Source organism: Ogataea parapolymorpha, chromosome VII, assembly GCF_000187245.1.
Source record: "Ogataea parapolymorpha DL-1 chromosome VII, whole genome shotgun sequence".
NCBI lineage: Eukaryota > Fungi > Ascomycota > Pichiomycetes > Pichiales > Pichiaceae > Ogataea > Ogataea parapolymorpha.
In genome coordinates, this window is record NC_027860.1 from 1,187,926 (window position 1) to 1,208,799 (window position 20,874).

A 20,874-nucleotide genomic window follows, 5' to 3' on the forward strand; every position below is an offset into this window, starting at 1 on the left:
TTACATAACAAAGAACGAGTGTTAGAAATATAGACTATTCCGAGGTCAGAACGACCTTAATTGCCTTGCTTTTTCCTGGGTTTGCGAAAACTTCATAAGCTTTTTCAAACTCGTCGAGTTTGAAATGGTGGGTTGCTAGAGACTCAGGATGTATCTTACCATCAACGATTTTCTGCAACAAATCGGCGGTGGAGTAAGCGGAAACCAACCCGGTGGATAAGGTCACGTTCTTTCCCCACAATTCTTGCAGTTTCAGTTGAACCGCACTTCCATGAACACCAACGTTCGAGATATGGCCACCGGGACCGATCAGGTCTTCGCACATCTCAAAAGTCTGCGGAATACCAACACACTCCATTGCAACATCGACACCTGAGGTTTTGAACTCCGAAGCTGTCAGCTCATGGACCTTTTCCTTGGGGTCCGTCTTTGAAGGGTTGATTATTTCGTCTGCTCCCATTCTTTTTGCAACCTCAAGTCTTGAGTCATCCATATCGATTGCAATGATCTTGGATGGATTCATTGACTTAGTTGAAATCAGAGCGGAAAGTCCAATCGGACCAAGGCCAACAATTGCCACGCTGTCGCCTTCCTTAACTTTACCGTTGAGCACACCAACTTCATAAGCTGTCGGAAGAATATCACTCAGCATGATCAAGGCGTCGTAAGAGATTCCGCTCGGCACCTTGTACAAGCCGTGATCAGCAAATGGGACACGAACATACTCTGCCTGTGTTCCGTCAATAGCATGGCCTAAAATCCATCCACAGTGAGTGTCAGTCTCTCTGCAATGGGCTTGAATGTTCCTCTTACAGTAGTAACATTCACCGCACGGCGAAATGCAAGACACGATGCAGATGTCTCCTTTCTTAAATTTGGAGACTTTGGAACCTATCTCTTCAATCTCAATGATACCTTCGTGACCTAAGATCAATCCCCGTCCTGGCTGCGACTCGGCGCATTCAGTGCATTCAGGCACATGTCCTTTGACAATATGCAAGTCGGTGCCACAAATGGTGGTTGCAAGTATCTTACCAACCACGTCTGTTGGTAGCTTGACCTTAGGCTTAGGAACCGATTGCCAGCGAATTCCCTTATTTTGACCTAAGTAACACAATGCTTTCATCATTTTCCAATCTTATAGATTTCGGAGCTACCACAAGAAAATAAGGTGTTTATATTTTCAACAGGGTAGGGTGGAGTGGTCTGAATGTCACCTGCGGGTGACCACTTGTTTCCCCAGATGCGGCAGGATTGAACGAATCAGATTATTCTATAAAATGGCGCTACCCTGTACATATCGGAGTGGTGTAATACCCATATTCAGTACAAACTCCGGGCATATCTCACGTGGAACATGCGAGGCACTGACAAAAATAATATGACTGGCTGCCAAATACCGTAATTACACGAAGTGAGTCCGAATTCTTCGTATATAACCGCGAATTATACAATCACGATGCATTTTTAAATGCATTATAAACATCAGCTGTTACGTTGTAAGAAATTTTAGGCGCAATGCTAAAAATGTTATATTTATGTCTGCCCAGTATAATCACCTGAGAGAAGGAGGTAAGAGAAGATGGCAGTCTGGCCGAGTGGTCTAAGGCGTCAGGTTAAGGTCCTGATCTCTTCGGAGGCGTGGGTTCGAACCCCACGGCTGTCATTTGTTTTTTCCTTCAAATTTTTTTCAATTCAATATGGACCAACCAGGCAGTGCAACTTGGTACCAACAACAGCCGTGCTACTACATGTGAGCTTGTCGCATTGTCCCAATTACAACGTCGTAAGTTACAGAATTACACACCTTCTTTTCTTCTTCTTCTTTTTGGCATCAGCAGCTGGTGTTGGCTTTGCTGCGACCGGTGTAGGTTTTTTCCTACTCTCGGATGGCTTTCGAGATGAAGCGGGTGCAGGCACGTCTTCTTTCTGATGAGAGCCAGATCCTTGTGTACCACTCGAAGACACTTGGACTTCCTTTCTGATTATTTGCCTCACAACATCAATGAATGCATCTTCGACATTCATTTTGTACATTGCTGAGGCCTCATAAAACGGCGTTCTGTTCCATTTCTTGGACACCTCGATTCCATCTTCTGGTGTCACTTCCCTCTCGTTTGTGAGATCACACTTGTTCCCCACAAGAACCATGGGAACATTAGACGATTCCTTGATGCGCATGACTTGTTCGCGAATTGCCATGAGCTCTTCCAGAGAGCTTTTGTCGGTGACTGAGTAAACCAAAATAAACCCCTGTCCTGATTTAATATACAGTTCTCTCATTGCCGTGAACTGGGCCACTCCTGCGGTATCTAATATCTCTAAGTTACAAGCTCGACCATCAACCTCAATCTCCTTCGTGTAAGAATCTTCTATAGTAGGATCGTAACTTTCAATATAAACTCCTTGAACGAATTGAACCGTTAGTGAGGACTTGCCAACGCCTCCAGCACCTAAAACAACCAATTTATAGTCTTCAGTGTCAGTAATTGCTTCTTTAAGATGTATACATACCTCTCATGTTGAAGAATTATGAACTCAATTGCACACAAGTATTCTCAAATGGCGCAACAATCTAACGTTCCCGTTGATGTCCCTTTTTGGAAAAATAAATTTATATTTTTTAATTTCGCTAAAACTAAATTAAATCATTGAACTTCATCTTCTAGTATACAAACAAAAATACAACCAGTATATAAATCGTTTTTTACGACACGAGTTTCCTTGGTCTCCCTCTTGGACGCTTGAGGTAATCATGGTTGCCATTTTTAGCCCCGTCAAGCGATGAGGCCAGTCTTTTAGAGGTTGTGGGATCAGCATCTAAGGACTCGGACGAATCTGAATCTCTGAATTTCGTACGCTCGGATTTCACTAGTATATCGTTCCCCGTGATAACCTTTTGCTCGATGTTACCAGGGAATTCTTGGTCAGAGTTTGGCTGTAAGTTATCCTCAAATTGTTTTCCTCTCTCTTTTTTCACGCTAGTTACAATCCCATTTTTCTTGTATCTCCATTGTTCCATTGGAGTGTTGAGAGCACAGTCGTCTACGTGCTCAATGAAAGCTTTGCTGCTGGCAAAATATTTGCTACATGAGAGACATGTTCCTGCATCTTGTCTTCTCACCAACCCGTCTCTTCCTTGTTCTTTAATCTCTGGATCAAAATGGACTAGACGCAAATGTCTTTTGAGGACATCTAATCTATTGAAAGATCCCTGGTTTCTATGTGGGCACGTAGCATATTCTGGATGCCAGTACGGGCAGTGATATTCTGGGTTTCCATGAGATCTCGTGTGGCGGCGAAGGTCGCTGTGTCGGATAAAAGCCCAATCACATTGAGAGCATTTGTAGGGTTTTGTTTCGTTCTCCGGATCAATAGACTGTAAGCTTCTTTTGGCAGCCTCTGAGTTACCATAGAGATTGGGTTTGAGGGTAGCGCCAGATTCGGAACCTTCTATATATGGGTTGGAGGCGATCATATTTTGTGATGGTGTCTCAATGCTCGACGAGGCCTGTGCCAACTGGCTGCCCTTTTGATAATAAGGACTGTTTCCTGAAAAAGTCGGAAGTTTCAAGGCGCCATTTGGAGACATTCCACTCGGCTGAACGTTAGAGGAAAACCTTTGCTGAGATATCTGCTGCTGCTGCTGGGAAGGGTTATAATAGGGGTTTGGAAAGAACGGAATATAGTAGGCCTGCTGCATGTTCATCGGGTTCGGAGGGGGCAAAAAACTAGCTCCGTATTGTTGGGGGGCTTGCTGCTGTTGTTGTTGCATGGAATAATACTGTCCCGCGCCAGCTTGTATGTTGGCCTGCTGAGCCGCTTGCTGATTCTGAAGACCGTTGGACGAAAACGATGACGACGAAGAGGCTGATGTGGGCGCTGCAAATTGGTTCGATAGGTCCGGCTTCACATGGCCTCCCTGTGCCTGTTCGGAACCGACTGCTCCTGGATCGACGAGTTTGGCGATGGATGAATTTTTAACTGGCTTTGACATTGTTATTTATTGAGCGGCAAGACGGAACGGCACACAATCGTTGCTGCTTTTCCAATAAGATGTTGTATCAGGTGAAATGGCCCAAGAGGTCAAGAAGTTTCCGACTCTCAGTATTTTGTGAACTAGTACGAGAGATATATCGTTTGAAAAAAGGGAAGAAGGTATTTATCAACAACAAAATTTTCTACGTTTAGTGTGTGGCGTATTTTTTCCGCTCTTTAAGTAACCGAATTTTAAACAAGTTGCCGATTAGGGTGAGTTTGCATGTAAGCAGGATCATGAACCGAAGTCGATTTGTTCTTCCGTTCACATGGCTGGCTCTGCAGTCTGGCTAGAGCATTTGAAATTATTGGCATGCTCGGCTGAAATTTTTTCTGGGCATCGCCGCAAACACACATTGCCATGTAAAAAAAGGAGACTGATTTATTATAGGTTTCAGTCCTCATGTAGGGACATGTGATGGGTCAGAAGGCCAGCAGAGACGGGCAGTGATATGGTTACGTCGTTTGATACGCTTCTTACAAACTCAGATCTCGTAGTTCTAGCAAACAATATAATCATGTACCTGATCCAAATCGAGCCGCAGCCGTTCCGAACAAATTCCAAGGCTGTGCAAAATGTAGCATCAAGTCCTTACACACACATATTAGCGAACATTGCAGTTAATCAACGTTTGGACAGTACAGGGATTATTGTTTATTTTGTTCCGCAACAATAAAGGTTGTTCATTTCCAAATACCACATTGCCTTTCGAGTCTGTATGAAGGTTTTCTGCGATACTCTTCCATTGAGAGGAGCTCAGTCTCCTGAAAATCTCATGCTCATTTTTATGCCCCTCAAAATACAGCAAGGTGCCTAAGGGAACATCTTCTGGAGCATTGACTATCTCCACCTTGGAATTATCAGCATTCACAGCTGCTAGAAGCATTGCCTCTGACTTTACACCACGCATTTTGCAAGGTTTTAAATTGGTCACCAAACAAACTCTTGAGTGAAGCAAAGTCTCAATCGGTACATAATCCACAAGTCCACTGCAAACCTGAACAAACCTGGGGTTCTGGGTGTACTCAGTCAATTGAACTTGTGAGACATATAAGCGAGTTGCATTTTCGTGCTTTCTCACCTCTATTATTTTCCCCACACGAAATTCAGCCATTTGGGGAGAAACATATGTGGAGGATCCCGATTTAGTGGAGTTTTGGCGAACCAAACGAAAAACATTACTTCTGCAAATGTTTAACATTTTCTATGTGAGATCTGCAAGTTTATGAAATAATATTCAGAAAATACGAACATACAAAAAACTATTTGAATTTGCCGAGCGGCACAATGTTTGGGATTGGCCCGATAGGCGTGATGTGATGTGGATTAATTCCAACATGCGATTTGGTGTAGTGGAATTTGATGTGACTGAAGTTGGTCGTATCCTTGAAAGATGGAATTGTCCAATATAGCTCTCTCAACCACTGGTGAATGTGGGGATAATCGTACCTAATCATTTTCAAGTTGCACTTAAAATGTTGAACGTAGACCGGGTCAAATCGAACGATGGTGGTGAATAATCTGACATCCGCCTCCGTTAAAATGTTTCCCGTTAGGTAATGTTCGCCATGGTGATACCGGTTTCCCAGGATTTCTTCAACTTTGTCAAGTTTCTCAAAAAGTGCCTTGACTTCTTTTTCATAAGGTTCTTGTTTAGTCGCAAAGCCCGCCTTGTAAACTCCGTTATTGATGTTTGGGTAAATCCAGTCATTCAAGTCGTCAATCTGCTGCTGAAGGTCCGAAGGATACAAATCAATTTTCGCGTGATGCTCGTCAAGTAAAGAGTTGAACTCGGAGTTCAACATTCTAATGATCTCCGAGGATTCGTTGTTCACAATGGTCTCAGTCTTAGTGTCCCAAAGAATTGGAACAGTGAACCTACCATTGTAGTTTTCATCTGCCTTAAAATAAAGCTCCCTCAGTCTCTTGACTCCGTAAATCTTGTCTTCAGTAGCGCCTTCGCATGGGTCATCGTTGGATGGGAATCTCCATCCTTTATCATCCATATGCCAATGGACAACGGAGACTCCAATTAGTGCTGTCAATCCTTTCAAAGCTCTCACAATCAAGGTTCTGTGGGCCCATGGACAAGCATAGGAGACATATAGATGATACCTCCCAGCTTCTGGTGGAAATTTAGCGCCAGCTTTGGAAGAGATAAAGTCTCTGAAAACGCTTGGCTTACGTTTGTATTCACCATCTTTGTCTGCAAATTTGAGAATGTCCACTTTAGTATCACTCATACTGATCAATTGCTGTTCAAAGAGGAAATTGTTTTATTTTGTACAGATAAAATAGTAGCAAACCTCAACAGCAGAATTTCAGAAGATTAGGTAATTATGACTAAACCTGGGGTAGGGCAATAGACATATCAAAAGAGCCCCGGATGGCCATACAGATGTACAAGCATGCTGAAACTGTGTGGAATCATAGTTTAGGAGACCAGATCGATCGTGGAATGAATTCCAATTAGCACAACCCTAAAAAAATAATATGAATATGCACTAAAATTATTCCTCAGAATCGAATGGATTTGGTGATTGGTGAACCATTATACATTGTTGGTGGAGATTGCGGATATTGCCATGGGAAGAAAGATGGAAGCAGAAAATCATATAGTCTACAGTCATACGAGGAGGCTTACGATGCGGGGACTAGACCGTTTGACGAGTATCCCAACTCCAGCACCATATGCTGCCATGTATATTCGTGTACCCCGGAAATCTATGAACTGATGATGAATCGAGGATTCAGAAGATCAGGGAGCTTTCTATATCGTCCAGATCTGCTCCGCAATTGCTGCAGACTATACACAATTAGATCAAATATAAAACTTTTGAAGGTCAATAAGGAACATAGACACAACGTGAATAGATTTGTCAGATTCATCACAGGGAAAGAGTCTACAAACAAGAATAAACCTTTTGACCTGAAAACTGCGCTGCTTGGAGCCGAAACAAGAACAACATCATTCAAAACAGTAATTGGTCCTGCTATTTTCAGCCCTGAAAAGTATGCGCTGTACAAGAAATACCAAACAACTATACACAATGACGACCCCAATGAAGTTTCGGAGAAAGGGTTCAAGCGATTTTTATGCCAATCGTTTTTTCCGGAGCTATACTCGGACTTTCGATCCTCAGAGTACTGGTCAAAATTGAATAGCTGGCGGGAGTTTGAAGTTACAGACATTGAGGGTGAACAGGTGGAAGGTCCAGTTCACGAGTGCTACTATATTGACGACAAGCTAGTGGCCATAGGAGTCTTGGATATTTTGCCTACTTCTGTGTCCTCTGTATATTTCATATGGGACCCTGATTATGCTCATTTGGGACTTGGCACCCTTAGTGCTTTACGGGAATTAGTTTTGACGGAACAGCTAGGAAAAGAGTATTATTACCTAGGATACTATGCCGACGACTGCCATAAGATGAAATACAAAGCCAAGTTTGGTGGTGAAATTTTGGATTTGACCACTCTCACTTTCTACAGCCTCGATGAGCTTAAGAAAGTGACTGACTGCAGTGAACTTATCGCTTTGAGCGAGGCAGAATCGACATCTACTGAACCAGCCATCCCTTCAACGATAAAGAGTAGCCCCATCAGTCACATGATAAATGTTGCAGAGAATATTTACGGGGTGCAGGGAGGGAGTTTCTCGGCCAGCAGAAATGCGGCACAAGAAATTAGTGGAATTCTCGGACTCAGCGAATTTGGAGATCAGAGTGACGATGAACTCTGGAGGCGAGCTGAGGGTTCAACCATTCATGCACTGCCGCTTGTTTCACCTGGATTAATTCCTCTTTGGCAGATTATGGATTGGGTGGCGACTGGAGCCATGCGTGACAAATTTTCGTACTGCCTCGTTTTAGATCACACGAACTCGCAACATGGCCAATTGTTCGATTTCTCAAATAAGACATCTGCAGATTTTAGGAAGTCATTTATCGATCTTTTGCGCATGTTCGGGGCGAAATTGTTCGAGAATGCTAAAATAGTGTTGCTCATGTGACGTCAATGCGCGGGGCAGTTGGGCGGCTCACGCGGGAATTTTAGTGTTTTGGCCGGCACACAACTGTATTGTGCTATATTTTGCCACCGGGGAGTGACGTGGTTGCTTGAAGTGGCACAATTTCCACAGTTTTCTAGATACCGATATATATATAAACTCAGGAAATACAGCATTTTGATCAAGTTTAGAATTACTCTTTGATTTAAAATGGCAAGAACCGAAAAATGGAACGACAAGGGCTCTCACACAGAGCCAAGATACTTTACCCACAGTGGACACTTTGATCAGGACCCTAACCATGTGAAGAAAGGTGGTTTTGGTAAGGGCAATTGGGGCAAAGACGGTGATGAATTAGAGGACTTGATCAATGCGGGAGAGATTCCACCTGTTTTCAAGAAAGAAAGACGTGGCTCCAATCATTCCCAAAATGAAGAAAGGTTCCACAAAGTCCAGATGCAGACTTTAGATGAGTGACTGCTAGCAGTTACTATAGTTGAGGCAGCGATGTAGATCGTGTCTCATTTACGACGCATTGATTTCATGACGCATTGATTTAACGGATATATAAGTAATGAATGAGTATTACAATTGGTTCTTAGATTAAAACTCCAATTTCTTGTCATCATTAGTTTCTTCGTCCTCGACCGGAATACTCCACTTTTCAATCTCAAAGCGTCTTCGTCCATTCTTAAAGCTGTATTCCATCTCCTGGACACACATAAGGCCAGACTCGCTCAAAATAGGCAGTTTGTAAACGTTCAAGTGCCCATGCTTTATTTTGGCAGGTTGGTTTTTGTAGACTCGCTCCATTAAATCGTGCAGCTGAGGGTCAAACGGACGCAGTTCAATGACAGAATCAAACAGCAGCTCAATGTAGCCAATAAGGGGGTTATTTCGAGGGTACAGATCAAGGTTGACAGTCATGAATAGGGCGACTTGATTTGGGTATTTTTTGAGAATCTGTTTCAGACCGTGGACAAACCTCAGGATTTCTGGTGCGCTAGTCTCGTTCTGATAAACCAAAGGGTTTAGAAACAAAGGCACTGCAATTCTAACTATTTTGTTGGGTTGTTTGATGACAGTATCTTCGATCCGCTTCAATGTTCTTGGCAAATTATCATTAGGAATACATGTTAGTTCGTGAGGTCCAGGCGCAACTGTTAGCACGGAGGTGATATCGAATTGGTTATTGTAGTGGGGATATTGGTCTATTGTATCATCGTCGCTCTCATTTTTTCTTTGATTCAGCCCGTAACGCCAGGCAATCTTCAAATCATTACTTTGATTCACTATGTTGGAGACACTAACCTTGGACTCATTTTGCTGAACTTTTTCTTTCTTCCTTTCTTTACTCCCCTTGTATACTCCAGGAAGACCTTTGGCCCAGTTCTGGTCCAAACCCACCAAGACATCGTGGGTATTGGGCTGGGATGGGTTGATTCTGTTGTGTGCAATGCCTTGAGCTAGAAACAGTTTTGACAAAGTAGATGCAAAATCTGTGGTCCCAGTTTCTTCTATCAGTATCGAGGACCCTACAGGTAGTCCCTGATGACCCAATACACTGTCTATGTCACTGGAACCAGTAGATATGCATGGCTGCGACGTAAGGATCGATGGTTTCACACCGACATGATTCGCCAATGCATTTTCAGAATTCCTCTTGGGTGTGCCCCCTGCTAAAGCTGCTCGAGAAACGTATTCACCAGCCCTTCTATTAGGAGCAGCCCTAGGGATTAGAGGACTGGGGGCTCCAACTAGTTGAGGAGTTGGGCCACTAACGATCTCTCCCCTTCTTCTGAAAGACATACTGTATTTATGAAAAAACTTTTACTGACGTAATACGGGGAAATAACAACAATTTTTGTGTTAAGACCGTTTTGCTCTGACCACTGGAACGAGGTCGACATCCTTAACTGTCTCAGTTTATCACAACAAGTAAAGAATGTCAGGAGACAAGTTTGAAAAAGATCATAATCCGGCTGAGGTCTCTCTAGGCGAGTCCGACCAAGATGATAACGCCACCCTTTTTGGATCAAATGGAGACCCTCAAGGTCCTGCAGTAGCAAATTATAATATAAGGGAGGGCACGCTTGATGGTCAGACCCTTGTAAATGGTGAGCAAGGAATTAGAACAGAGAATAACATCTCAGTATTGAATGGAAATTCTGCGCAAGCAACAGATTTGGCGAGGTCTCAATTATCGCAACTACAATACAACGAGAACAGGATATCGTTAGATCGCTCCATCAATACTGCCTCCAATATTTTGAGCAATTTGCAAGCAGAGAACAGCGTGCGTCCCATATACTACCCAACCAATATACAGGATGAGACGTTGGACTCCAAGTTGAACTCAAAAAGCTCTAAGCTTGCTCTCATCAGGCACAACTCAGTGGGGAACTCTCAGCATTTACTGACCGAGCCTAGAGACTCATCTTCTGAAACATACAGTTTTGAACTATTGAAAATCAATTTGAAAATAGGACCCAGCTCCGAAAATTTACTTCAAACGCTGGACAAAAGTGCTCTCTCTCAGCTCTTAAACGAGAAATTCTCGCATATAAAAAGACACCTGAGGTCTCTAAGGGAGAGAATCGACGATACGTCCTCGAAAGTTCTAGTAACAGGGGATTTGAACTCCGGTAAGTCTGCATTTTGTAACGCTCTTTTGAGAAGAAAAGTGATGCCCGAGGACCAACAGCCTTGCACAAATGTGTTTTGTGAAATAATCGATGCACGTGATAACAACAACGGCATTGAGGAAGTTCACGCGATTCCTATTGGATCTGTGTATCTGAAGAACGATGAGCGAACATACAAAATATTTCCTTTAGAAGAGTTGGAGCATCTTGTTTATCAAAGTGAACATTACTCGCTTTTGATAGTGTATGTGACAGATAATCGGCCTGTGAATCAGTCACTGCTCAAAAATGGAGTCATCGATATTAAGCTCATAGATGCACCAGGGCTCAATTTGGATTCTTATCATACCACACAGGTGTTTTCCAGACAAGAGGAAATTGATTTGGTTGTCTTTGTGGTCAATGCCGAAAACCACTTCACATTATCTGGCAGGGAATTCATCTCTAGTGCAACAAATGACAAAAACTTAATCTTCATCGTCGTCAACAAATTTGACAATATCAGAGATCAAAACAAATGCAAGCGCAAGATTATGGACCAGGTTCACAGTTTGTCCCCAGAAACATATAAAAATTCAAGCAATTTCGTGCATTTCGTTTCTTCCAAAGAAATGATCAATCAGAATCCGGGTGGTGATGGTCCAGACGGTAATCCTGATGATGGAGATGGCCCTCATTCTCCCGATTTCGACCATTTAGAAGCTTCATTGCGAAAATTCCTCGTTGAAAAAAGATCTCTGTCCAAGCTTCTTCCTGCAAAGAATTATCTCGTTAAACTCTACTCTGATCTCATTGAACTTTCTCAGATCAATGAAAAACTATACAACGAAAGCAAGATAGGTGCAGAGAATGAACTAAAGAAACTTGGACCTCAATACGATGAAATCCTGCAATCATCAGCTAAGACAAACGAAAAGATATCAAGGTTAATTGAGTCTGTGTCATCTGAAGTTTACACAAATTCACGCGATCAAATCAATCGAATCATCAACGAAGTGGATCATTTGAGCCTGGGTATCAAATTTGAAGGTTATTCCAATATCACTGAATTTGCTCGACAAGTTCAGGAAAGAATTATAGGAAAGATACTGGAGGTGGTTAATTCTGCTGAGGAACATGCTCGTAACGAAACCAGTTCTGCCATCGATGAAATCAAAAGATTAGGAGTTCAAGCTCTCGGAGAAGGTAGTCTGCCTAACACAAGATTCATCCCAAGTTCGATGTACTCGAAGAAGAAAGACAACTTGCAGCGCCATATTGACAATGAAGTTTCCCTATTTGACTTTGTTGACCCAAATTTCGAAAGTTTTTGCAAGATCTGCGGTATCACTATTCCTGATTCCAGAACGAACCTACTGATAGGCCTGACTGCCAATAAACTCTGGGCAGGTGGTTTATCGAGTATGGCTATTTTATACGGACCTCGGGTTATCTCGACTGTCACAGGGATTGCTTCCATATCCAATTACATCCCAAGATTTGTCGTTACCAAGGTTGTGCCAGGGACATTGATTGGTATTGCAATTGGAATGCCGTTGTACTATCTCTATAAAGATGCTCCTCACGCCTACCAAAGAAATGTTGTGAAGAAAATCAAAAGGAAAATCGAGTCCGAAGATTATCAACACTTGAACTCGCTTCGCATATCGAAGGAAGTGCGCAAGGTTTTAAACTATCCTGCAAAGGACATTTCAAATGCTTTTGCAACCACAATTGAGAAGCAGTCCTCGAGACGTTCGAAAATTTTGAGCGATCTGAAGACCAGTGAGATCAGTTTATCTTTCTACCGGGAATTGACGAAACAGGTGAAAGAACAATATCAGATCGTGCAGTCTTTTGATTTGGAATCTGTTCATACGGTCAATTAGCTTGTATATACACAACATCGCCATGTTTTTGAGGTTTATCCGAAGGTAGTGCGGCAAGCCAGATTTTCACTTTCTGGGGTTTATGGAATTTATTTTAGTTTTGCCAAAAGAAGTCAACATTAGACGGCAAATTGATCTGTTGTCAAAAAAACTCGAAGTTTCAAATTGGGCTTTTTTGGTAGTAGACTACACAAAAAGGATTTAGTTGAGTAATTGTAAGTCATTAGCCGAGTCTTTCAGCCAGATACGGGATTTGTCGTTTTTAGGAGGCTGATCCTGAGAATCAATCACTGGCAATTCGATTTGTGTCAGAATTCTAACAAAATCTAGCATCATGCAATTCAGAGGCACACAATTCCCAGGCGGTAGGAATGATTCGTTTGGAGCCCATCCACGGTCTCAACGCCAATCGTCTTTGGGAACTTCCACATCATCCGCCTTGGATTCGATCGCTCAAATGATTCCCTCTGAGAATCCGTATGTGATGAAGTTTGAAAAGTTTACCAAGCAGGTGGAGGAACTAATTGATGGGTACCTCTCACCTGCCAAACCATATGTACCATTCATTGGAAGGTTTCTAATTGTGGCCACATTTTTCGAGGACTCGCTTAGAATAATGTCCCAATGGAAGGAGCAGGTTTACTATCTGGCAACTTTCAGACATCTCTACGAGTGGTTGGTCAAAGTGTTCCTGCTCTTTAATATAGTTTGCATGATTACTGGAGCAGTGCTTGTCATCCTTAGAAGAAAGCCCGAAATCGCTACTGGACTCCTCTCCTCCATTGTTCTACTTCAAGGATTTGTCTACGGACTTTTCTTTGAGCCGGTGTTCTTCTTCAGGAACGTGTCTGTTATTGGCGGTTTGCTTCTTGCCTTGTCCGACTCGCTTGTTGTCGATAAGAGATCTTTGCTTATGCCTGGCCTACCAATGATGGAGTCGAAAGACAACAAAAAATACTTTTTGTTGGTGGGTCGCATTATGCTCATAGTTTTGTTTTTGGCTTTCACAATGACTATCAAATGGACCATCATCAACTCCCTCATTATCTTGATTGGCCTTGTGTCCTGTATGTCGATTGTGGTTGGATACAAAACCAAATTTAGTGCATCATTCTTGACTCTTCTTCTCACAGTGAACAACATGTTGACCAACCACTACTGGACTTATGGTTACAAAGACACCAGAAGAGACTATTTGAGATATGAATTCTTCCAGACCCTCAGTATCGTCGGCGGTTTGTTACTGATCGTGGACACTGGAGCTGGAGAACTCTCTGTTGACGAGAAAAAGAAGATCTACTAAGTATTTGAAATACAAGATCGGTAGTCGCATTTTCAAACTTTTCACCTGTTGTCTAAGTAAATCTAAATAGAGGATGGCATATTCAATAAATGTAGGTAATCACGAAGAGAAGTCACAAGTGAGATCGTACTTTTGCGATCTGTCGGCATTCCAGACACCCCAGTGTCTCTCAGAAGAGGATCCAGAGCTGTCTGGCTTCCAGGACTCATCAAAGGCCTCAAAAACGTAGGTGTTGACACCCCAACCTCTCATAGCACAGATAGCTTCCTTCCAGAACTGTTCAGCATTAGAAGTAGATGGAGTGGCAGATTCAAAGTTGTCACCTTCGGTTGGCCATCCGGTCTCGCCGATCCAGAAGTCGATGTCAGAAGAACCCTTGGTGGTTTGAATGGTTTGCAAAGCTTGCATAATATCATCGAAGAAAGAAAATGAAGCGTTGTTCATGGTTTGTCCCTGCCAGTAGGAGAAGGCATTGGCGTAGATGACGTCGGCGGTCTTGATGACATCGGCGTTAGCACCGTCAACCAAGACATTCCACGAGTCAACAGTTCCAACAGGCACATCACCGTAGGAGTCACCATTTTTGTCCTTGATACCGGACAATAGTTGCTTGATCTCAGAAATATCGCTGGCCAGCTGGGAAGCACTCATGTCATTTCTGTAGAGAGCCTCAGAACCAACCAAAAATGCTTGAATGGTCTTTTTGGAGATGTTTGGCAAGTAAGAAGTCAGAGCCTCTTTCTCTGAGGAGAAAGTAGAGTCTGGGGTTGGCCAGATTCCAAGAGCAATGGTGAAGCCCTTGTCTTCGGCAACAGGTCCTAAAATCTGGAGAGTGTTGCACGAGGACACAGAATAAACCTTCACAGTAGAAGCTTGCGAGGAGATCGTGTCCAAATCAGACTTGTAGTCCTCGGCGGTCTTACAGGAACCATCGGTGGCTTGCACACCCAAGTCAAAACCTAACTATAATGCTTGTTAGTATTATGTTCAAGCAACCGAGCCGGATAATTGATGATGTATACTTACGCTAGCTTCAGCGTTAGACTTGGCGATCAAAAATGCAAGAGATGTCAGAACCGTTGTCGTAAACTTCATTTCAGAAAGGTATCACAAAGACTAAAACGATCGGAAGATGTTTTCAAGAAATACTAGAAGACTGACAAAAACAATCTGAGGAAAAACAACTAGAAATAATATACACACTCCACTATTGTTTTGAAAACAAACAAGGTATTTGCCAAAATGTGGTGATTACATCAGCTTTTCTATTAATAGCATGCTCCCGAAATTGTTCGAGCCCGCTGGAAAAGAAATTTGAAACCAGGCACTTCGGCGTTTCTAGACCAAAGATCGAAGTGTAGAGGTTTTTCTGAGAGACCCGAACTAGATTTTAGCCTGATGACCGGGTAAATCCTTGCTATCCAGGATCCACTGATCTTGGCGGTGCAACAAAAAATTTAATAAAAAATTCTTGCGTAGCTCAAGACAGACACTACCACATGCCAGAGAAACGAAAAGCCGCAGAGCTCGAGGAGCTGGAAATCAAACTTGATGAAAAAGCACCTCTATCGAAAAAGGAGGCGAGATTGCTCAAGAAAGGAAAAAAGTCTATCGATGAAATACAGGCGAAAAAAGCTATCGTTGTTCCTGTGGAGGAACCTAAGACTGCTAAGAAAGAGCCTGAAAACAAGGCTAAAATAGGTGTCTGGATTGGAAACCTTGCGTATGATACAACCAGAGAGGACATAATCAGTTTTTTGGTTAGAAAGAGTGAGGAAATGGAACCAGCTATTACCGAAAACGATATCACTAGAGTTAATATTCCCAAGAAGACCGCACATAAAATTAAAGGTTTTGCTTACATTGACTTCAAATCACAGGAACATGTGGAAACAGCCATTGCTTTATCTGAGCAAGAACTGAATGGACGCAGATTGCTCATAAAAGATGCCAACTCTTTCGAAGGAAGACCTCAGAAGGCTGAAGAACCACTATCCAAAAATCCACCCTCCAGAGTTCTATTTGTTGGAAATCTCTCATTTGATACGACAGAAGAGCTTTTGGAGGAGCATTTCAGACACTGCGGAGAAATTGTTCGAATCCGAATGGCTACGTTTGAGGATTCAGGAAAGTGCAAAGGATTTTGCTTCATCGACTTCAAGGACATCGAGGGCCCAACTAATGCTCTGAAAGACAAGACCGTGCGCAAACTAATCAACAGACCTCTAAGACTGGAATACGGCGAAGATAGGTCTGCTAGAAAAGTCGGAAAAAGAGCTGCAGATAGACCGACAATTGCAGAGGACACAGGAGAGAGGCAATTGCCTCAAAGACAAACAGAACACAAGGTTGTTGCAAGAGAGAGAAGCCTGGGATTCCAAACCAAGAAACACAACTTCGAAAAAAATGGTAGATATAGCACGCATCATGACCCGTCCAAAAGAGTCGCCTCTTCAGTGGCATTGGCGAACGCCCCAAGACAGAGCGCAGCCATAGTCGAGCCTAAGGGTAAGAAGATTAAATTTGATTAAATAGATGTATAGTACGCTATTATTAAGATATCTATGATTATCCGTACCACATTTTGATGAGTTCTTCGGAAACTGCTGAAGGAGTTAAAACTCCCAAGTCGGAAATAAGAGCAGTGACGTACTGATGAGGCGTGAAGTCGACGTGATGGTGGCCATTGAAGCCGTCATTGGTGTCGGTGGAGAAAGTCAATGCGTTTTCTGACGGCACAGGAAGGTCATCAGGAGAAAGCGGAAACATTCTGACAAATTTGTGTGACTCAGAGACAACATATAGAGGCTTGTTTGCATTGTGTGCTAAAACTCCAATTTGATAAGAACCTATTCTGTTTATAATTCCTCCACTCTCGGAGACACCTTCTGCTCCCATAAATACTTTATCCACCTTGTTGAGCACATAGCCCACCTGGGAGTCATTGATCATGCAAACAGGTATTCCTTCAAGCTTCAATGCGTCCGCCATTCTTATTCCATCATTTGTGCTCTGATCTACCCTCGCTTCTGTAACAAATACGCGAAACCGCACAAATTTCTGTTTTGCGTGAACCAACAGATGGTGAACCACTCTTGAATAACCATGAACAAGAACTGTATCATCATCTTGAATGAACTTGAGACCCACTTGCGCTATCATCTCTCTGCTCTCCTTAGCTCTTTGCAGAAACAGCTGCCCGTTCTCGACCAGATGGGTGCGACAAGCTTCCCAATCCGAATATAGATGTGTGTTTCGCAGAACAAATCTCGTGAACAGATCGCAGCCTGCAGATAGAGATATAGCATTTGGTATGGATGTTTTCAACTGTGTTGTAGCGTCTGACAGAAGGTTTATGAGTTCCGAAGAGGTGGAAGGCTGCTTGATTTTCAACATGGTAAGCAAACTTTCAATGGCAGCCACTGGCATGGTTATTTCCGGATCCTCCTCAAGAAACTTGAGATAGGTTTCCTTTATGTCGAAGTCATTAGATGTCATGACGAGAAATGTTGAATGAATTATTTTTTTTCCATCTATGATTTTACGAGGCTTCAATTTGAAGCCATCTTTGGCAGGACATGGACGGCGGCTTTTCCACGCCTCACCACAATGGAGGGCAACGGAGGAATACAAAGCTGTCCTTTTAAAGACACCATTGAACAGGGTGCGCAACATCGGAATCATAGCCCACATCGATGCTGGTAAGACAACCACAACAGAAAGAATGCTATATTATAGTGGTGTCACAGGACGCATCGGAAATGTCGACGAAGGAGATACAGTTACAGACTATATGACTCAGGAAAAAGATCGAGGAATCACCATACAATCAGCCGCCGTGACCATTCCGTGGAATAAGCACAAAATCAATCTGATAGATACTCCAGGTCACGCCGATTTCACCTTCGAGGTGATAAGATCTTTGAGGGTTCTTGATGGAGCGGTGACCATCTTGGATGCTGTGGCAGGTGTTGAAGCTCAGACAGAGAAAGTCTGGAAACAAGCAAAAGACTTGGCTATCCCAGTGGTGGCTTACGTGAACAAGATGGATAGAGAAGGTGCAGGTTTTGGGCGCACAGTGAAAGAAATCGTTAGTAGGTTAGGGACTAGAGTGGTAATTGTGAATGTGCCCTATTTCATCAAGGACCAATCGACAGGCCGGAGTATCTTCGAAGGAGTTATAGACGTGTTTGACAAAAAGCTGCTCTTATGGAACGGTCCAAATGGGGCCTCTGATGGAAGCAAAGTTGAAGTGATAGATATTGCTGAGGATTCCAAATATCCAGAGGCTTACCAAGAGGTGCTTAAATGCAGGGAAGCTGCAGTGGAACAACTGGGTGAGTTTGACGAAGATGTGATCAACTCATTTTTTGAGACGGAGGATTATATGAAGGTCCCAACTTCAACACTAAAAAAAGCTCTGAGGAAAGCTTGTATTGCAGGATATGCAACTCCTGTGCTTTGTGGTGCAAGTTTTAGAAACATCGGTGTGCAACCTTTACTAGATGCAGTCAACGACTATCTTCCGTCTCCACTAGAAATCAAGCCTCCAGAGGTAACCGCCTCTATTATCCAAAGTGCAAGATCAAAGAATAAAAAACAGAAAGCAGAACAGGACAACTCGCTTCCAATCAAGGTGGATCCCAGGGATGGACTAGTCATCAACAATAATCACAATTTGATGACGGCTCTTGCTTTCAAGGTGATTTCGCACCCTGTCAGAGGAATCATGGTATTTGTTAGAGTCTACAGTGGAAAATTGCAACCGCATTCTACTGTTTTGAATAGTCGAACCGGGGAAAAGGTGCGTATTGGCAAATTGTTGCTAATGAATGCGGATATGCCTCAGGAAGTAAGACATCTCTCAAGTGGTAGCATTGGGGTAATAACGGGAACCGACCAGATAGTCACCGGAGATACCTTGGTTTGCCATTCAGTATCCAAGAACCCTAATCAATTGCCTCCAAAGGAGAAATCTGCACGTCTTCTACCTATCAAAGTTCCTCCCCCTGTGTTCTCCGTTTCTATAGAGCCGGCTTCTGTTTCGGAAAACAGAAAGCTGGAAACATGTTTGAATACTTTGCTGCGTGAGGATCCAAGTTTGCATCTGAGCTACGATGAAGAGACAGGTCAGAATATTCTTTCTGGAATGGGTGAGCTGCATTTGGAAATCACCAAGGATAGATTGATAAGCGATATGAAGGTGAATGCTGAGGTGGGCGAAGTCAGAGTGACGTATAAAGAAACCATTACTTCCCCGACAGGGTATTACACAGGAGTTTCGCCGGATGGCTACGAAATTGAACTTTCTTTAGACTCATTCGAAGGCCCAATTGAAGACTTGGATTTACCAGAGGAAGGGGTGTTTTATCTAGAGCAAGACGACAATGTCGTGATTATCGAACCAGAAGGCATCCCAAGCGTTGTCAAGAAAGCCCTAAACGCGGAGATATGGTCTTTGCCGGTCTCCTATGAAACCATTATTAACGGTATTTTGTCCGGTGTCACAGGTGCGTTGCAGATGGGTGGCCGGCATGCTAGGCTTCCATTGCATTCGATGATTGTTCGGGTCCGTAGGTGGATGATCCATCCAGAAGCGAACAACATGTCCCCACTTATCAGCATTACTAGGACGACAATTCTGGATGCCCTGGCCTCTCTCGATGACAAAGCTGCAACGTTATTGGAGCCAATAATGAAAGTTTTAGTTTACGTTAGTGACGAAGACTTGGGACCCGTTTCGCAAGATTTGATGAGCGCGAGAAATGCAAAGATTACAGGAATTGAAGATGAAGCTAGCGCGTCGAGTACCGATGCAATACATTGGGCCAAAGAGCAAGCCGAAAAAACATATGTTCCTCACGACCCTACTTTGGGCTACATGAAGAAAACGCATGCCTCTGGTAATAAAATCATTAAGGCTGAGGCACCTTTGAGAGAAATGATTGGCTATCTAACCAAATTGAGATCGCTCACCAGAGGCCGAGCTACCTATGATATGGAGTTTGTTGGCATGCAAAGAACACCGCCCGACCGACTACGCAAGATTTTGGAGCAGTGATCGACGGGTCGATTTTGTGCGCGTCGTGGTAATTCTCAAGACGCGTAATCATCCAAAAAATATGGCAAATAATTTTGCCTCCATTTATATTGTAAATAGATAAAAGACCGTGTTCGAACATGAGCGGATATCAACCGTACAACAATTACACCTCTGACGGGACCGGATACGGCAACTACAATGGAAATGAGACATCAAGTTCTCAGACACGATCTGCTGTCACTCAGTCGCTCATTCCGGTCACTATAAAAGAGATCAACGATGCCAGCCAGTCTGGACCAGACGCACCTTTCCAGACCCATGGGCTAGAATTATATTACGTTGCCTTTGTGGGCATCATCAGGGAACTCGATGCTTCTCAAGCTCAATCAACCATGTTGAAGATTGAAGACGGAACAGGAATGGTGTCGGTGAGAAAGTGGAATGACGAAGAAGGGAATGAATCAGACTCGTTCGCGACCGGTGAATATGTTAAAGTAGTGGCCACCATCAGGGAATTCTCAGGCAAGAAACAGATTCAGACACAAACAGTCCAAAAAATTCAAGACTTCAACGAGATTCCGTACCATTTCCTCAGTGCCATCAAAGTTTACCTTGACAACTCAGGGTCGACGATAGTTGGAAAACATTCCACGAGTGCAAATGGGGATAGTTCTCTTTTCGTTGGCAACGGAAGTGGTGATGGCGCAAATTCTCCTCTTGAGAAGATTTTTGAGTTTGTTCAGGAAAACAGTGCTGTGATGACTGACGGTGTTCCTCTGCAACTTATTGCACAGAATTTCAACATCTCCATTGAAGACGCAGAGTCCAAGATTGCCACTTTGGTTGACGACGGCAGAATTTACAATGGTTCCGACGACACTAATTTCTTGGCTGTGTAAGATACTTTTTTACGTTCGCGATACGGTTTTTGACAATTACTCGCTATTATTTGATCTTCTTGTCATGT

The 20,874-nt window shown here is 43.1% G+C and overlaps 14 protein-coding genes and 1 non-coding gene across 15 annotated transcripts; 8 read left to right on the plus strand and 7 right to left on the minus strand.

The window, feature by feature from the left end:
• Positions 1–34: 34 nt before the first annotated feature.
• HPODL_03061 (threonine dehydrogenase/Zn-dependent dehydrogenase-like protein) lies at positions 35–1,129 on the minus strand (the record flags this gene model as incomplete). The annotated part of the gene is made up of 1 exon (XM_014077392.1): positions 35–1,129. The coding sequence occupies one exon, from the start codon at positions 1,127–1,129 to the stop codon at positions 35–37; it is 1,095 nt and encodes a 364-aa protein (XP_013932867.1).
• A 455-nt stretch (positions 1,130–1,584) lies between these two features.
• HPODL_05455 lies at positions 1,585–1,666 on the plus strand. Its single transcript has one exon. It is a non-coding gene; the product is annotated as a tRNA-Leu (tRNA).
• A 125-nt stretch (positions 1,667–1,791) lies between these two features.
• On the minus strand, positions 1,792–2,521 carry HPODL_05361 (Ras-related protein RSR1; the record flags this gene model as incomplete). Its single annotated transcript, XM_014077393.1, has 2 exons — positions 1,792–2,474; positions 2,515–2,521. The coding sequence occupies 2 exons, from the start codon at positions 2,519–2,521 to the stop codon at positions 1,792–1,794; spliced, it is 690 nt and encodes a 229-aa protein (XP_013932868.1).
• Positions 2,522–2,707: 186 nt separating this feature from the next.
• Positions 2,708–3,997, minus strand: HPODL_05362 (uncharacterized protein; the record flags this gene model as incomplete). Its single annotated transcript, XM_014077394.1, has 1 exon — positions 2,708–3,997. One exon carries the CDS (start codon positions 3,995–3,997, stop codon positions 2,708–2,710), a length of 1,290 nt encoding a protein of 429 aa, XP_013932869.1.
• A 1,304-nt stretch (positions 3,998–5,301) lies between these two features.
• Positions 5,302–6,282, minus strand: HPODL_03063 (Glutathione S-transferase omega-like 2; the record flags this gene model as incomplete). The annotated part of the gene is made up of 1 exon (XM_014077395.1): positions 5,302–6,282. The coding sequence occupies one exon, from the start codon at positions 6,280–6,282 to the stop codon at positions 5,302–5,304; it is 981 nt and encodes a 326-aa protein (XP_013932870.1).
• A 284-nt stretch (positions 6,283–6,566) lies between these two features.
• Positions 6,567–8,051, plus strand: HPODL_03064 (arginine-tRNA-protein transferase; the record flags this gene model as incomplete). Its single annotated transcript, XM_014077396.1, has 1 exon — positions 6,567–8,051. One exon carries the CDS (start codon positions 6,567–6,569, stop codon positions 8,049–8,051), a length of 1,485 nt encoding a protein of 494 aa, XP_013932871.1.
• Positions 8,052–8,258: 207 nt separating this feature from the next.
• Positions 8,259–8,525, plus strand: HPODL_03065 (ATPase-stabilizing factor protein; the record flags this gene model as incomplete). Its single annotated transcript, XM_014077397.1, has 1 exon — positions 8,259–8,525. One exon carries the CDS (start codon positions 8,259–8,261, stop codon positions 8,523–8,525), a length of 267 nt encoding a protein of 88 aa, XP_013932872.1.
• A 126-nt stretch (positions 8,526–8,651) lies between these two features.
• HPODL_03066 (Elongator complex protein 4) lies at positions 8,652–9,857 on the minus strand (the record flags this gene model as incomplete). The annotated part of the gene is made up of 1 exon (XM_014077398.1): positions 8,652–9,857. The coding sequence occupies one exon, from the start codon at positions 9,855–9,857 to the stop codon at positions 8,652–8,654; it is 1,206 nt and encodes a 401-aa protein (XP_013932873.1).
• Positions 9,858–9,993: 136 nt separating this feature from the next.
• Positions 9,994–12,561, plus strand: HPODL_03067 (putative mitochondrial integral membrane protein; the record flags this gene model as incomplete). The annotated part of the gene is made up of 1 exon (XM_014077399.1): positions 9,994–12,561. The coding sequence occupies one exon, from the start codon at positions 9,994–9,996 to the stop codon at positions 12,559–12,561; it is 2,568 nt and encodes an 855-aa protein (XP_013932874.1).
• A 334-nt stretch (positions 12,562–12,895) lies between these two features.
• HPODL_03068 (er to golgi transport-related protein) lies at positions 12,896–13,864 on the plus strand (the record flags this gene model as incomplete). Its single annotated transcript, XM_014077400.1, has 1 exon — positions 12,896–13,864. The coding sequence occupies one exon, from the start codon at positions 12,896–12,898 to the stop codon at positions 13,862–13,864; it is 969 nt and encodes a 322-aa protein (XP_013932875.1).
• Positions 13,865–13,963: 99 nt separating this feature from the next.
• HPODL_03069 (Glucan 1,3-beta-glucosidase) lies at positions 13,964–14,959 on the minus strand (the record flags this gene model as incomplete). The annotated part of the gene is made up of 2 exons (XM_014077401.1): positions 13,964–14,827; positions 14,891–14,959. The coding sequence occupies 2 exons, from the start codon at positions 14,957–14,959 to the stop codon at positions 13,964–13,966; spliced, it is 933 nt and encodes a 310-aa protein (XP_013932876.1).
• A 404-nt stretch (positions 14,960–15,363) lies between these two features.
• Positions 15,364–16,395, plus strand: HPODL_03070 (Nucleolar protein 13; the record flags this gene model as incomplete). The annotated part of the gene is made up of 1 exon (XM_014077402.1): positions 15,364–16,395. One exon carries the CDS (start codon positions 15,364–15,366, stop codon positions 16,393–16,395), a length of 1,032 nt encoding a protein of 343 aa, XP_013932877.1.
• Positions 16,396–16,432: 37 nt separating this feature from the next.
• HPODL_03071 (Translation initiation factor eIF-2B subunit alpha) lies at positions 16,433–17,362 on the minus strand (the record flags this gene model as incomplete). Its single annotated transcript, XM_014077403.1, has 1 exon — positions 16,433–17,362. The coding sequence occupies one exon, from the start codon at positions 17,360–17,362 to the stop codon at positions 16,433–16,435; it is 930 nt and encodes a 309-aa protein (XP_013932878.1).
• A 37-nt stretch (positions 17,363–17,399) lies between these two features.
• Positions 17,400–19,925, plus strand: HPODL_03072 (Ribosome-releasing factor 2, mitochondrial; the record flags this gene model as incomplete). The annotated part of the gene is made up of 1 exon (XM_014077404.1): positions 17,400–19,925. The coding sequence occupies one exon, from the start codon at positions 17,400–17,402 to the stop codon at positions 19,923–19,925; it is 2,526 nt and encodes an 841-aa protein (XP_013932879.1).
• Positions 19,926–20,044: 119 nt separating this feature from the next.
• Positions 20,045–20,806, plus strand: HPODL_03073 (Replication factor A protein 2; the record flags this gene model as incomplete). The annotated part of the gene is made up of 1 exon (XM_014077405.1): positions 20,045–20,806. One exon carries the CDS (start codon positions 20,045–20,047, stop codon positions 20,804–20,806), a length of 762 nt encoding a protein of 253 aa, XP_013932880.1.
• Between the last annotated feature and the right edge of the window lie 68 nt (positions 20,807–20,874).